Source organism: Polypterus senegalus, chromosome 18, assembly GCF_016835505.1.
Source record: "Polypterus senegalus isolate Bchr_013 chromosome 18, ASM1683550v1, whole genome shotgun sequence".
Taxonomy (NCBI): domain Eukaryota; kingdom Metazoa; phylum Chordata; class Cladistia; order Polypteriformes; family Polypteridae; genus Polypterus; species Polypterus senegalus.
Window position 1 is genome coordinate 699,581 of NC_053171.1, and position 13,904 is coordinate 713,484.

General features: G+C 44.3%; 1 protein-coding gene across 1 annotated transcript in view; it reads left to right on the forward strand.

Annotated features, from left to right (window-relative positions):
* The first annotated feature begins 200 nt into the window (after positions 1-200).
* LOC120519045 (Fc receptor-like protein 2) overlaps positions 201-13,904 on the forward strand; it is a 91,089-nt gene continuing 77,385 nt past the window's right edge. Inside the window, exons 1-2 of the mRNA XM_039742122.1 lie at positions 201-417; positions 8,262-8,543. Of these exons, the coding sequence (XP_039598056.1) occupies positions 201-417; positions 8,262-8,543 (499 nt within the window). The remainder of the gene's footprint in view (positions 418-8,261; positions 8,544-13,904) is intronic.

Below are 13,904 nucleotides of genomic sequence, written 5' to 3' on the forward strand. Positions count from 1 at the left end.
ACGGTACCCACAGTGAAAGGGGCTCAATGATGGAGTGATGGATTGTTCAGTTATCTCTGTCAGTTAAATAGTCGTCTGTGTTTCTGTCTCCTCCAATCCAGTTTGTCATTCTGATCTTTTCATTCCTCACAGGAAACAGAAATGTGACACTGACACTGAGGACTGAGAGGACACCTGTGTACATCGGAGACAAAGTGACAATGGAGTGCAGTGTTGAGGGCAGCGTCACTAACTGGACGTATCGCTTTTACAAAAGTGGTAACAGACATTATGATCAAATTGAAAAGACCAAAGAACACACTTACACCATCGAGTCCGTGATTCAGTCTGACAGTGGAGAATATGGCTGTGACTCCTACAGTGCTGATTACCGTCAAGTCTTTGGATCCAGAAATCCTGTTACACTGACTGTTCATGGTGAGTGTGTGACTAAGGTGGGTCAGCAGGACACAGGGATCTATCTCTGTAGAGCACAGCAGAGGGGCTTTCTCTCCACTTGGCCACTCTGTGCCTTTAGTTGAGAGGAGTTTGCTGTGCTGAAAGTTTGATCGTTTTTATGAATTCATTCCATTTTTAACAGTAGATATCTATGCCTCTTCTCTTGTTTATTAATTTTTTCTGTTAGCTCATTCAGTTAAAGTAAAGCTAGAGACCCTGATATGTCATGTGACACCAGTAGGGGGAGTACCAGCCACCCAACCCAACTCAGACAGACGTAAGAGGCACACTTATAAAAGCTCATGTGATTTTTTAATGTTCTTTTCTCTCTTGTGGGCAACGCCTTCCCCATTCCCACAAGTTAAACAGCCCAAAAGCCCAAGCACTACACAATACAATAGTTTTTCTCTCTCCTTTTTTTCTTTTCCTCCTCCACTCTTCCTCGGCAATCTTTGTCTTCCTCCTCCCAACTCTGGCTCCCAAATAGTATCTGTTGGCTCCTTATTTTAGGGACCCAGAAGTGCTCCTGGTGCTTATTGCCCATCTTCTGGCAGCATTTCCGGTAGTGGTAGAAGAGCTGATCTCCATGGCTCAGCAGCCTCTCCAGCACCACCTACCGGCACCCACGGACCCCGATAGGGCTGTATCAAACTCCAGCTCCCATGGAGCCCTATGGGAGTCCTAGGCATCGCTGCAACCCAGGGGGGCTGCCATTTAGCGCTCCAGGGAAGGTAACGATCTGGCCACACTTGCTCCCCTGGTCCTTCTAGCCTGGGGGCGTCCCGGCTGGGCAAGGGTCCCGGCCATCTGCTACAGTTGCTAAATTTATTCTAAATGTATTGCCCTCAGGAAATTCATTCTGACTTTTTGTGTAAATTTTCTTGTAGTTTTTTCAGCTTTGGTCTTCTTTTTTGGAGTCATATTTGGCCAGTTGTGGCATTTAACTCCTGACCTCGTACTTCTGTGAAATTTGGACAAAACATGAACATCCTGCAGTTAAACAATCAGAAAGCTTTCATTTTACTTAACATCCTTACTGTCTAACAATGTCTGTCATGTCCAGTTAGTTTCTGGTAAAGTCACTTGTGCTGGTCACACTGTCACTGCAGAGATGAAGTGTTTGAGCAGCAGAGAGACCACTGCAGTCATGGAGGTAACAGACTTGAGCAGCTGAACCTCATGTCGTAATAAATCAACTGTGGTGGAAGAACAGATGGGACTGCAAACAGTGATGTCTCCTATAATTCACTGTCCACTCTGAGATGACCATTATAAAATGTTGATGAAGTGACTCCAGCTCTATCAGTTATTGAAACAAATGGAGTCCATCAAGCTCCATTATTTTCACTTTAACTGTAAATTTTCTGCTCCACCATGCAGGGCCCTCCCAAGGTGCATTTGGAATCTGCCCACTTCTTCTTGGCGCAGTCCAGTATGTCAATAATCTGTCATCGTGTGGCACATTTGTGAAAAGGAGTGGCACGTCTGAGCATTTGCCTCAGTATCTCCATGAGCTGAACTGAACCACTGGTAGCATTAGTGGCAGAAACATCAGGATTCAAATCCCGTTCCCTGTTGTCACTCATCAGTCCAGAGTGATGTCTCTGTTTTTATGGTCTGACTAACAGCTCCTCACAATGTGAGCATTAGAGAAAAAAAAGGGTTTGATTTTAATGGTGATGAAACATTTTGAACTAAACTGTGGTGAAGGTGGCCCATCAACATCAAGACAGGAGACTCTCTGCCACGGCAGGCGCAGGCCATTTTCTTGTCTGTCGTCTTTCTTGACTGTTTAGCTGCGGTCCAGGTGACTTAGTTTGGTGTGAAGCTCCTGAGGCTTCGATGAATTCCAATGTTGAACTGTTTAAGTGTCAACTTCAGGTGCGTCTCTTCAGACAGGTGTTCGGTTAGCGCTGCTATCTTTGTGTGTTTTTTATATTGCCCTTGTTTTGTGTTTAGCTTTGATATTTCATTTAATTTTATGATTTATTGTTTATTGCTTTGTGACGTTAGACTGTGAAAGTTATCTTTACTTGCTTACTTTACTTTAACTAATGAAGACACATCACTGCAGTTATACTGCGTAGTATCATTCACTTTTTATCATCTTATTAAAATATAATTCACCACATCTACTCAATAACTAAGACTTTTTATTTTTCTTATCCTGGCAATTACTCGGCCTGCTTCTGTGATTTTGTTGTCTAATTTCTCTCTGGAATTTACAATTCAAAATGATCTAAGAGAAGTGAAGTTGGGGCAGATGACTACACAACCACTACATAAAGTACACTCACTGAGCAGATTATTAGGAACACCTGAACACCTGCTTATCCATACAATTAACTAATCAGCCAATCATGTGGCAGCAGCACAATACATAAAATCAGGCAGTTACAGGTCAGCAGCGTCAGTTAATGATAACATCAAATTCAAAGTGAACTTTATTGTCATCTCAACCACATACAAGTATACAGATAAGTGATATTGCGAAGCTCAGGGTCCACAGTGTAACAACATAAAGTGCAAATAATAAATTAAGAATAGAATTCAAATTTAAATTTAAAATTAAAACACAAACAAGATAAGACATTGTGCAAGGACAAGACAAAGAAGTAGCAGCAATATTGACGTGTATTAAGCAATATGAACATTGATGCAATGTATGGTATTTGCAATCTAGATACATACATAATTATAGTCGATAGATATGTAGTAAAATAAATAAATAATAGATATAGATACTACAGAAGTTATTGCGGTGGGATGGCACCCTGCCCGGGGTTTGTTTCCTGCCTTGCGCCCTGTGTTGGCTAGGATTGGCTCCAGCAGACCCCCATGACCCTGTTGGTAGGATATAGCGGGTTGGATGATGGATGGATGGATTACAGAAATGATCAGTGTATGATAATAGTTGTTTAAGACATGTGTAAACAATGACAGACCAGAATGTTTCGTAGCAGAAGGATATCAAGAGTGTCAAAATCCTTAAAGGTCAGTATGAGGTTTTCAGTTCTTCTCTACGTGCACACATGTCTTTGCAGGAAAGTGGCTTGCATGTATAAAAGTTCTGTTTTTAGAGGTGGTTGAGGCCGTGTGGAAGATCCCAGGGGGCAGCCTGGTGTTAAAGAGTCTAACAGCTTGGGGGTAAAAACTCTACTGCAGCCTGGCAGATCTGGTGCTGATGCTGCAGTATCTTCTCTTGGATGGCAGAAGTGTGAAAAGTCCATATGAGGGGTGTAAGGGGTCCCGCACAATGCTGCAGGCCTTGGGGACACTGCATTTGCAAAATATGTCCTGTAGTGAAGGGAGAGGCACCCCAATAATGTTCTCTGCTGTCTTCACTATCCTTTGCGGGCGCTTTCGGTCGGATAGGTTGCAACTGCCATACCAGACAGTGATGTAGCTGGTCAGAACACTCTCAGTGGTGCCTCTGTAGAACATGGCGAGGATGGAAAGGGGAAGACTTGCTCGCTTCAGCAGCCTCAGGAAGTGTACTCTCTGCTGGGCTTTCTTGATTAGTAATGAGGTGTTATGCATCCACGTAAGTTTCTTGGTTATGTGCACACCTTGTTACTTGGTAATCCTAACAGTCTCCACATCTAAACCGTTGATGATGAGTGGGATGTGGGCAGGGTGTGATTTTCTGGTCCACGATTATCTCTTTTGTCTTGTCAACATAGAGAAATAGATTGTTGTCTTCACATCATGTAGACAGCTGTTCCACCTCATGTCTGTATGCTGTTTCATCATCCTTGTTTATCTGTCCCAGCACCGTCGTATCATCCGCAAACTTGATGATGTGGTTGGTGTTGCGCGTGGCTGTGCAGTCGTCAGTCAGCAGAGTGAAGAGCAGTGGTCAAAGCACGCAACCTAGCGGCGCTCCAGTGCTCAGTGTGATGATGCTGGAAGTATTGCAGCCTATCCGAACTGACTGGGGCCTCTCTGTCAAGAAGTCCAGTTTCTAAATGCAGAGGGTGGTGTTCCGGTCCAACCTGCTCAATTCTACAGCTAGCTTTTGAGAGATGATTGTGTTGAAGGCAGTGCTAAAGTCTATGAATAGCATCCTGACATATGTGTCTTTTTTTATCCAGCTGTGTCAGGGAGAGCATATGGTTGACCTCAGTTGACCTGTTTGAGCGGTATGCAGACTGAAGAGGGTCAAGGGAAGCAGGGATAATTGTCTTTATGTGTGACATGACTAACCTTTCGAAACACTTCATGATGATTGGCATGAGTGCAACAAACATTTCAGCAGCACCAGACACACTTCGTATGTGGCAGGACGTTCAGACAATTACAAACTACAAGCCCAACCCACACAGCAGCGATGGTCATGCCTCCCTTCTGGATGAGCTGAACAACTTCTTTGCACGGTTTGAGGCGCAGAACTAAGAGCCTGTGAGAAAAGGAACACCTCCCTCCACTGTCCAGGTACTCTGTCTCTCCATTACTGATGTGAAGAGGACTCTATCCAGAGTTAATCCACGCAAGGCTGCAGGACCTGACAACAAACTTGGCCGTGTGCTCAAAGAATGTGCCAGTCAACTGGCTGGTGTCCTCACAGACATCTTCAACACATCTCTGAGCCAGTCGTCAGTCCCAGCATGCTTCAAGTCGAACACCATCATACCAGTGCCGAAGAAGTCATCAATGACATGCTTGAGTGACGCGTATACCCACTTAGCTCTCCTTATAGCACGAGACAGGTTGGCTCTTGTCACCGTGAGGACAGCCTTGTCTCTAGATCTGAAGGCTGCATTTCTGATCTTGAGCAGCTTGTGCACTTCTCTCGTCACCCAGGACTTTTAGTTGGCTCTTGAGGTAACATCCTTGGTAGCAGTAACACCCTTCATGTATATGGAGATGTATCCAGTCACAGAGTCTCTGTACTCCTCCAGATTGATGGAGTCACTATCCATAGCAGCCTCCCTGAAAATGTCCCAGTCTCTTAATTCGAAGCAGTCTTGGAGAGCTGAAACAGCACCAACCTGCCACACTCTGATGATCTTGTGAGCTGGTTTAGTGCGCTTAAGCAGGGACTTAACCAGAAACACGCTGATATGGTCTGAGTAGGTGGGGTAGGGCCTTGTAGCCATCAGGCGCACTCGTGTACACATTGTCCAGACAGCTTCCCCATCTAGTATCAAAGTTCACATTCTGGAAGAATTTTTGGAGAACTGAGTTCAAGCTGGTATGAATGAAGTCTCCAGCAATAATGAAAAATGCCTCGGGGTGCATTGTTTGCAGTTTGTTAATGGTCTTGTAGAGTTCCACTAGTGCCTAGTTAGCATTTGTGCTAGGCGTGAGGTAGACGGTAACCCTTAGCATGCAACTGTATTCCCTTGGCAGGTAGAAAGGCCAGCACCTTACCAATAAAACCTCTATCAGCGGGGAACAGTGTCGCGCGACTGAGGCAGTGTTCGTATACCACTCTCTGTTCACATAAACACACAGTCCCGTACCTCGCGGTTCTTACCACACAAAGAGCCGTCTCTGTCTGCTCAGAAGATGGTCAGTCCGTCTAGCTGGATGGCCAAGTCTGCAATGTTTTCCTGGAACCATGTCTCGGTGAAAATAAAGGTGCAACAGTCCCTCATTTCCCACTGCTTGGCCCGCTGCACCTTTAAGTAATCCAGCTTGTTGTCTAGCGATCAGACGTTCATGAGCAGAATGGATGGTATCACAGGTCTGGTGGGGTTAGTTTTTAGCCTTGTGCTAACAATGCCGCATTTCCCTTGATTTTGCTTCCGATTGCTGCACTTGCGTTTGCTCCAGCTCAGCTTCTCAGGCTGAGTAAGCAAAGCAAGTAAGCAAAGGCTGAGGAGCGTCTCTGTCACCTCACTTGATATTTCAGCGCAGATTCTTAAGAAATTGAGCAGGATTTGCCTCTAGTAAATGTATGATTGCGTAGCACTATCACTTAAATCTACTTCTTTTCTTATACTAGTTGACAAAGACGAATAAAGATTAACACGAAACACCATGGACTCGAGAGCTCTGTAAGCCGCAGCCTGCATGGAAAAAAATGTGATTTCTATGATTTTCACTGTGGTGTGATTGTTGGTGGCAGATGGGCCGGTTTGTGTAATTGTGTGCATGCTGATCTCCTGGTATTTTCATGCATAACATTCTCTAGAATTTATTTAGAAAGGTGTGAAAAAAACAAAAACCATCCAGTGAGTGTCAGCTCTGTGGACAGAAACATCTCATTGATGAGAGAGATCAAAGGAGAATAGCCAGACAGGTCTGAGCTGGCAGAACAGCTGTAGTAGCTGAGATAACCAGCCTATAAAACAGTGGAGAAGAAGAGCATCACACAAGATGTTGAACCTTCAGGTGGAGGCACTATAACAGCAGAAGACCACCTTGGGTTCTAATTGTGTCAAGCAAGAACACACAGCTGAGGCAGAAGTTGTCACCGGCTGACCTAAACTGGACAGTTGAAGACTGGAACAATGCACTCTGGTCTGATGAATCTTAATTTCTACCGAGGCACATGGCTAGAAGGGTCAGAATTGAACACCAACAGCATGAATCCAAACACCCACCCTGCCTTGTGTTAACAGTCCAGGCTACTGGTGGTGTTGTAATGGTTTGCAATTTTTTTTTCTTGGCACATTTTCAGCTTGTTAATTCCAATCAATCACTGCTTGTATATCCTTTAAGGCCACAATTGATCCATCTTCTCATGGCTACTCCCACCCTGATAATGTGCCACGTCACAAAGCAAAAGTCATCTCAAACTGCAGTCATGAACATGACAATGAGATGAGTGGTCTTCAGTGGTCTTCCCAGTCACCAAATCTTAATCCAGTAGCACACCTTTGTGATGAGGTGGAACAGGAGATTCACAGCCTGAATGTGCAGCTGACAAATCTGCAGAAACTGTCTGATGCACTCAGGTCAACGTGGACCAGAATCTCAAAGGACTGTTAATGACATCTTGTGGAGTCCAAACTGTGGCTGTTCTGAGAGTCCTGCTGAGTGTTAGGAGAGCGGAGTTTATTCAGTGAGTGTGTGTTGTGGTGATAAAGTGAATTTTGAACTCATCAGTGTGCGTGTATTCCTAATAATATCAGGTTTATATTTATTTTATTCTGTTCTTTGACAGTTTTAACTTCCTGCTGCTGACATCACCCTGACATTGAATTTCTGAGCAGTAAAACACACGAGAGCAGTTTATGTCAAGTCTGTCTGTGGTGATATGCATTTCTTAGAAGAGCAGGCCACTTTCTCTTGTTATCAACTGTTACTTTCAAAGTCAAAGTTAAACATTTGCAGTACATTTATAAAGAAAGCCAAGCGTACAACAACACACTCATCAATTCACAACTTTCCTCTTGTCCAACTGAGCAGAAGACACGAATGAAGTTCACACAATTAAATGAATACGTAAACTCAATGCAGAAGGCACGACAGTTAGGAGCTGAACCAGAAACCAAACCTGTAAGGCAATATCTTCACAACAAGGTGTCATTTTTACTTGGTGGAGTTCAAAATAAACTGAACTAAATATGTTTAACTGCGTAAGAGTGTACTGAACACAGGAGACCAAGAGCATCTGACACATGAAAATCACCAACTTCAATTCATAATAAAATCTTTGTTATAACTTGCTCTTTTATTTTATATTACATGTTTTTAAACTGTACTTTTCATTCGCAAGCGTAGTGTGCTGTTGAGCTCAAACACGTACAGCTGCTGATTTTGTCAGACAGTAAGAGCTCAGACTTTTGATTTTCTTAGGTATAAACCTGCAGTTTCTATGTCTCTTTATTCAATCATCCTGTTTATTGTTTTTCTTCTTTTTTTCTTCACAGAACTCTTCAGTAAGCCCACCCTGACAGTCCAGCCCAATACCATATTGTGGGAAGGTGACAATGTGACACTGAAGTGTCAGTCTGAGAGTAAAGTGCAGCAGACACAACTGCGGTACAAATTCTACAAAGACAAGCAATCTGTGAGTCAAAGAGCTTCAGAGTCGGAGTTCAGAATTCCATCAGCTCGTCCAGAGACGTCCGGCAGTTACTGGTGTGTGGTGGGGGGAGAAGGGAAGAAGACTGAGAAGAAATCAAGTGAGCGAGTGCAGGTGACCGTGAGAGGTGAGTGCCAGTGTCTCCTCACATGTGATGTGTCCGTCATCTCAGATGTGCTAATAGTCTAATTAAACAAGTGGCACACACTAAATAGTGAAACGACTTGAAGTGATACCTCAGAGGGAAATATTTAGATGGAAGCAGAGTGTCAGATAAGCAATGCAGGATAGGATGAGAAGCACAGACATCTGGGAGAGACTCGGAGTAGAGCTGCTGATCCTCTGCATCAAGAGGAGCCAATTGAGGAGGTTTGGTAATCTGATATGGACGTCTCCCTGGGGATGTTTAATGGGAATGACCAGCTGGACAGAGACCATGGGATGACTCAGGGTTCTAGGATTATATCATCAAGAATGGCTGGGAACACCTTGTTATCACACATAAACGTTTCAACAACAAAGATATTCGCCATAAGCCTTTACTGAATTACTGTGCCATATCGAGAAGCATTCAGCAACACATAAACATCATAGCAGGTTACATCCCGCTTTTCAAGTTCACGGTATGGAGGGCTAAAACATGAAGATGGTGACCAACCAACTGTCCTGCTCTCCTGCTGTACTTGACAGCTAGGACAACTGAGCTGTGTGTAAAAGTGACATGTGAACATGAAGATAACTGGATGAAGACCTCTGTCTTTGCTGGCCACTACAGTATTGTTACTTCACTAAGTTAATAAACATTCTGTTATATGAAAATACAACCCTTAACAAAGTGCCATCTGAGGCGATGGCCTCGTTACTCACATGTTGTGTTGCTGTGGCAAATAAACATCAGTTTGTTCAAATCCAGCAGCTCCAGGCTCATCCCATCTGATCGAGACAGCAGCATCTTTTACATCTTGTGAAACAACTTACTATTTAGACAAATCAGCAGAATATCAAGTTTACAACACATTTTAATGAACATCCATTTGAGTTGCAATTTAAAAACTCCAGGGTACTGGTCAATGGTAAAGAAGCCTCCCTGCCTTTTGAAGGGTGAAATTGATGATTCCTGCAATAAAACTGAAAGACCTGACTAAAGGACTGGTGGCACAATGGCTGATGCTTCTTCTCCAGAACTCGAGAGGCTCAGGTGTCATTCCTGATCGTTTCATCAGTCTGTGTGGAGTTTTCACCATTAATGTCATTTTTGTTCCTAGTTTTGCCCTATTCCTCTGATTCTTAACATTGAGTGTGTGAATAAGGGAAGGTCACAAGTAGTCACAGTAATTATTTTTGTATTTCCGGCGCGGCATTCGAGTCGCAGCCTTTCCAGCAGCTCTGTGTATGACTTTATCTTTTTAGCTTTTTTTCTAATTCTTTTTTTTCTCTATTCACTGATCACTTCTACCACTTTCTTTTATGTGGAATCGCTCCCTGGACACTTTTTACTATTTTTACTACTTACATGGATTTTACACTCCGAGACTCGCCTATTCAAGTAGTCAGCTTAAAGCACTGAGAAGAAATGCTCACACTGGTGTGGTTCCTTATTTACCTGACGAGGTAAGAAGACGATATCGGGCAGCCGAGCGGCAAAGATAAAAGATAAGATTAAATCTAGACAACTTGAGAGAAAATGGCGTTATAAACCGTTGGTGCCTTCTTTGATCCTGGGAAATGTGAACTCACTACCAAATAAGATCGACGAACTGGCTGTGCTGGTGAAAAATGTCAGAACCTACAGAGAATGCAGCTTGCTGTGTTTTAGTGAAACGTGGCTAACGTCTATCATCCCAGATGCTAACGTGGAGCTACCCGGGTTTAGCACAGTTAGAGCGGACAGAGACGCAAGTACCTGTGGAAAGAAGAAAGGAGGAGGACTCGCTCTCTATGTCAATACAAAGTGGTGCAACTCAGGACATGTAAACGTTAAAATCTCCACTTGCTGCAGGGACATCGAACTGTTGGCCGTAAGTCTGCGTCCCTATTACTTGCCCAGAGAGTTTGGACACGTGATTGCTGTTATTGTTTACATCCCCCCTCAAGCGAACGCGGAGATGGCGAGTGACATCATCCATTCCGCAGTTGCTAAGTTACAAACGCAGCACCCTGAGGCACTTGTGCTAATCGCTGGAGACTTTAACCATGTAACGCTGGACAAAACATTACCTGCCTTCTCCCAGTATGTGGATTGTAACACTCGGGAAACAGGACTATCGACCTACTGTATGCAAGCGTTAAAGACGCATACAGCGCCACCCCGCTGCCTGCGCTTGGGAAAGCAGATCATAACCTGGTTCTGCTTCAGCCTCAATACAAACCAAGAGAGAGGCGCTACCTACAACCACACGCTCATTGAGGAAGTGGTCCCCTGAGGCAGAGCAGGCTCTGAGAGACTGCTTTGGAACTACAGACTGGGATATATTGCTGGGTCACATAGTGAGAACATTGAAGAGGCTGTTGAATGCACAACTGATTACATCAACTTCTGTATGGACATTGTAGTTCCAGTAAGAACAGTATGCTGCTATGCTAACAACAAGCCATGGATTACAAGTGACATCAAGGGCCTTTTGAACCAGAAGAAAAGGGCTTTTAAAGGTGGTGATCAGCATGAGCTCAAGCGTGCAGAAGGAACTCCGAGTCCAGCTCAGGGCGAAAGAGCAGTACAGGAGAAAGCTGGAGCAGAAGTTGCAGAACAACAGCATGAAGGAAGTGTGGGATGGGATGAAGATTATCACTGGCTGCAGCTCGAAGCGGGTGCCACCATCGAGACAGACGTGGAGAGAGCAAACCAAATGAACAACTTCTTTAATAGGTTTGATCACTAACCCACTCTCACCTCGAGTACTGCATCCTCCAACCATCCTTCTGCTGATACCAGCATAGGTGAGACATCCCCACCCACAATTACAGCAGCCCAGGTGAGCAGAGAGCTGAAAGACTTTGTGCCAGCAAAGCAGCGGGTCCAGATGGTGTATCGCCACGACTGCTGAAGGCCTGTGCGCTTGGAACTGGGGAGTCCTCTACAGCGCATCTTCAACCTGAGCCTGGAACAGGGAGAGTCCCAAGGCTTTGGAAAACATCTTGTATCACCCCTGTCCCAAAGGTATCACGTCCTAGTGAGCTGAATGACTTCCGCCTGTTGCTCTGACGTCACATCTGATGAAGCCCATGGAGCGGCTGCTGCTTCACCACCTGAGGCCACAGGTCCGCCACGCCCTCGACCCTCTGCAGTTCGCATACCAGGAGAAGGTGGGAGCGGAGGATGCCATCATCTATATGCTACACGATCCCTCTCCCACCTGGACAGAGGCAGTGGTGCTGTAAGAATTATGTTTTGGACTTCTCTAGGCCTTCAACACCATCCAACCTCTGCTCCTTAGAGACAAGCTGACTGAGATGGGAGTAGACTCACACCTGGTGGCATGGATTGTGGACTATCTTACAGACAGACCTCAATATGTGCGTCTTGGGAACTGCAGGTCTGACATTGTGTCAGCAATACAGGGCGCCGCGGGACTGTACTTTCTCGGTCCTGTTCAATCTATATACATCAGACTTCCAATATGACTCGAGTCCTGCCACGTGCAAAAGTTCGCTGATGACACTGCTATTGTGGGCTGCATCAGGAGTGGGCAGGAGGAGGAGTACAGAAAGTTAATCAAAGACTTTGTTAAATGGTGCGACTCAAACCACTTACACCTTAACACCAGCAAGACCAAGGAGCTGGTGGTGGATTTTAGGAGGCCCAGGCCCCTCATGGACCCTGTGATCATCAGAGGTGACTGTGTGCAGAGGGTGCAGACCTATAAATATCTGGGAGTGCAGCTGGATGACAAATTGGACTGGACTGCCAATACTGATGCTCTATGTAAGAAAGGTCAGAGCAGACTATACTTTCTGAGAAGGTTGGCATCCTTCAACATCTGCAGTAAGATGCTGCAGATGTTCTACCAGACGGTTGTGGCGAGTGCCCTCTTCTACGCGGTGGTGTGCTGGGGTGGCAGCATAAAGATGAAAGACGCCTCACGCCTGGACAAACTTGTTAAGAAGGCAGGCTCTATTGTAGGATTAAAGTTGGACAGTTTAACATCTGTGGCAGAGCGGCGGGCACTAGGCAACCTCCTGTCAATCATGAAGAATCCACTGCATCCACTGAACAGTGTCATCTCCAGGCAGAGGAGTAGCTTCAGTGACAGACTTTTGTCACCGTCCTGCTCCACTGACAGACTGACGAGATCGTTCCTCCCGCACACTAAGCGACTCTTCAATTCCACCCGGGGGAGTAAATGCTAACATTATTTAAAGTTATTGTCTGTTTTTACATGCATTTTATTACTATTTAATTTAATATTGTTTTTTGTATCAGTATACTGCTGCTGGATTATGTGAATTTCCCCTTGGGATTAATAAAGTATCTATCTCATCCTCACATTTTCTAGAGATTTGGTCAGTTTGCTTGTTGGAAGTCAGTGTAACCTATAATGGACTGGTACCCGCCCAGTCCTGAGTACTGAATTAGCCCTGATGGCACTGAAAGGGTAACGCTCACCATAACATTAAAACTGGACATAGAAAATTCAGGGAATTGGTGAATGGAGGAAAGAGAGCCTGTGTGTGTGTGCGTGGGTGTGTGTGAATTAATGTATTCACTGTGATGCACTGGTGTCTTGTACGGTGGTCCGCCCAACCTAGTGAGTGATGTTGCTGTATGGAATAAAACAGCTGGAAAATTAAATGAGTGAATGTTTACTGCACATTTAATTAAGAAAACTGAAAAGTAAATAAATATGCAAAAACATACACAGAATCAGAAATGATAAAATCTGCTTTTGTAGAAAGTAATTAAATGTGGTTTGCACTACAATGGAAATATGAATTGTAAATTAATCAATCTGTGTATTCTTTAGAATATCTGGCTTGTATTTATTTTTATCCTTTTCTTGAATTTAGTCATTCTTTAAATTCCTATTTTTTTCACTCTGACTCTGATTCCCTCAACATAACATCTCACAAGTGGAGCTCATTTAATGGGTCAGTGGCGACATGTGAGGTAGAGAGGAACACGTCATCTTCAGACATTACTAATGTGAGGTTTTCAGTGTTAAAGAAAAATGTTTTCAGCACATTAGCAAAAGAAAGAGATCTACGGTACAAGAAGGCACATTTGAGCTATCTGAACTGAAAGTGTTGCTCGCTGAGCTCACGCAAGATATAAAGAAAAGCGAGAGGCTAATGAGAAAGCAGCGGCAAAGGCACATGAGAGACTGAAACAGGAGATGAAACAGGCCAATGAATGTCTGCGACAGGAAATCCAACAGGCAAATGAAAGGCTGCGTCAAGAGGTACAACTTGAACTTCGACAGGTGCTGGGTAAAATTGAAGAGCGCATTGAGAAAAACTCGTTAAACTGAGCACGCTTGCTGATCAATTGGAG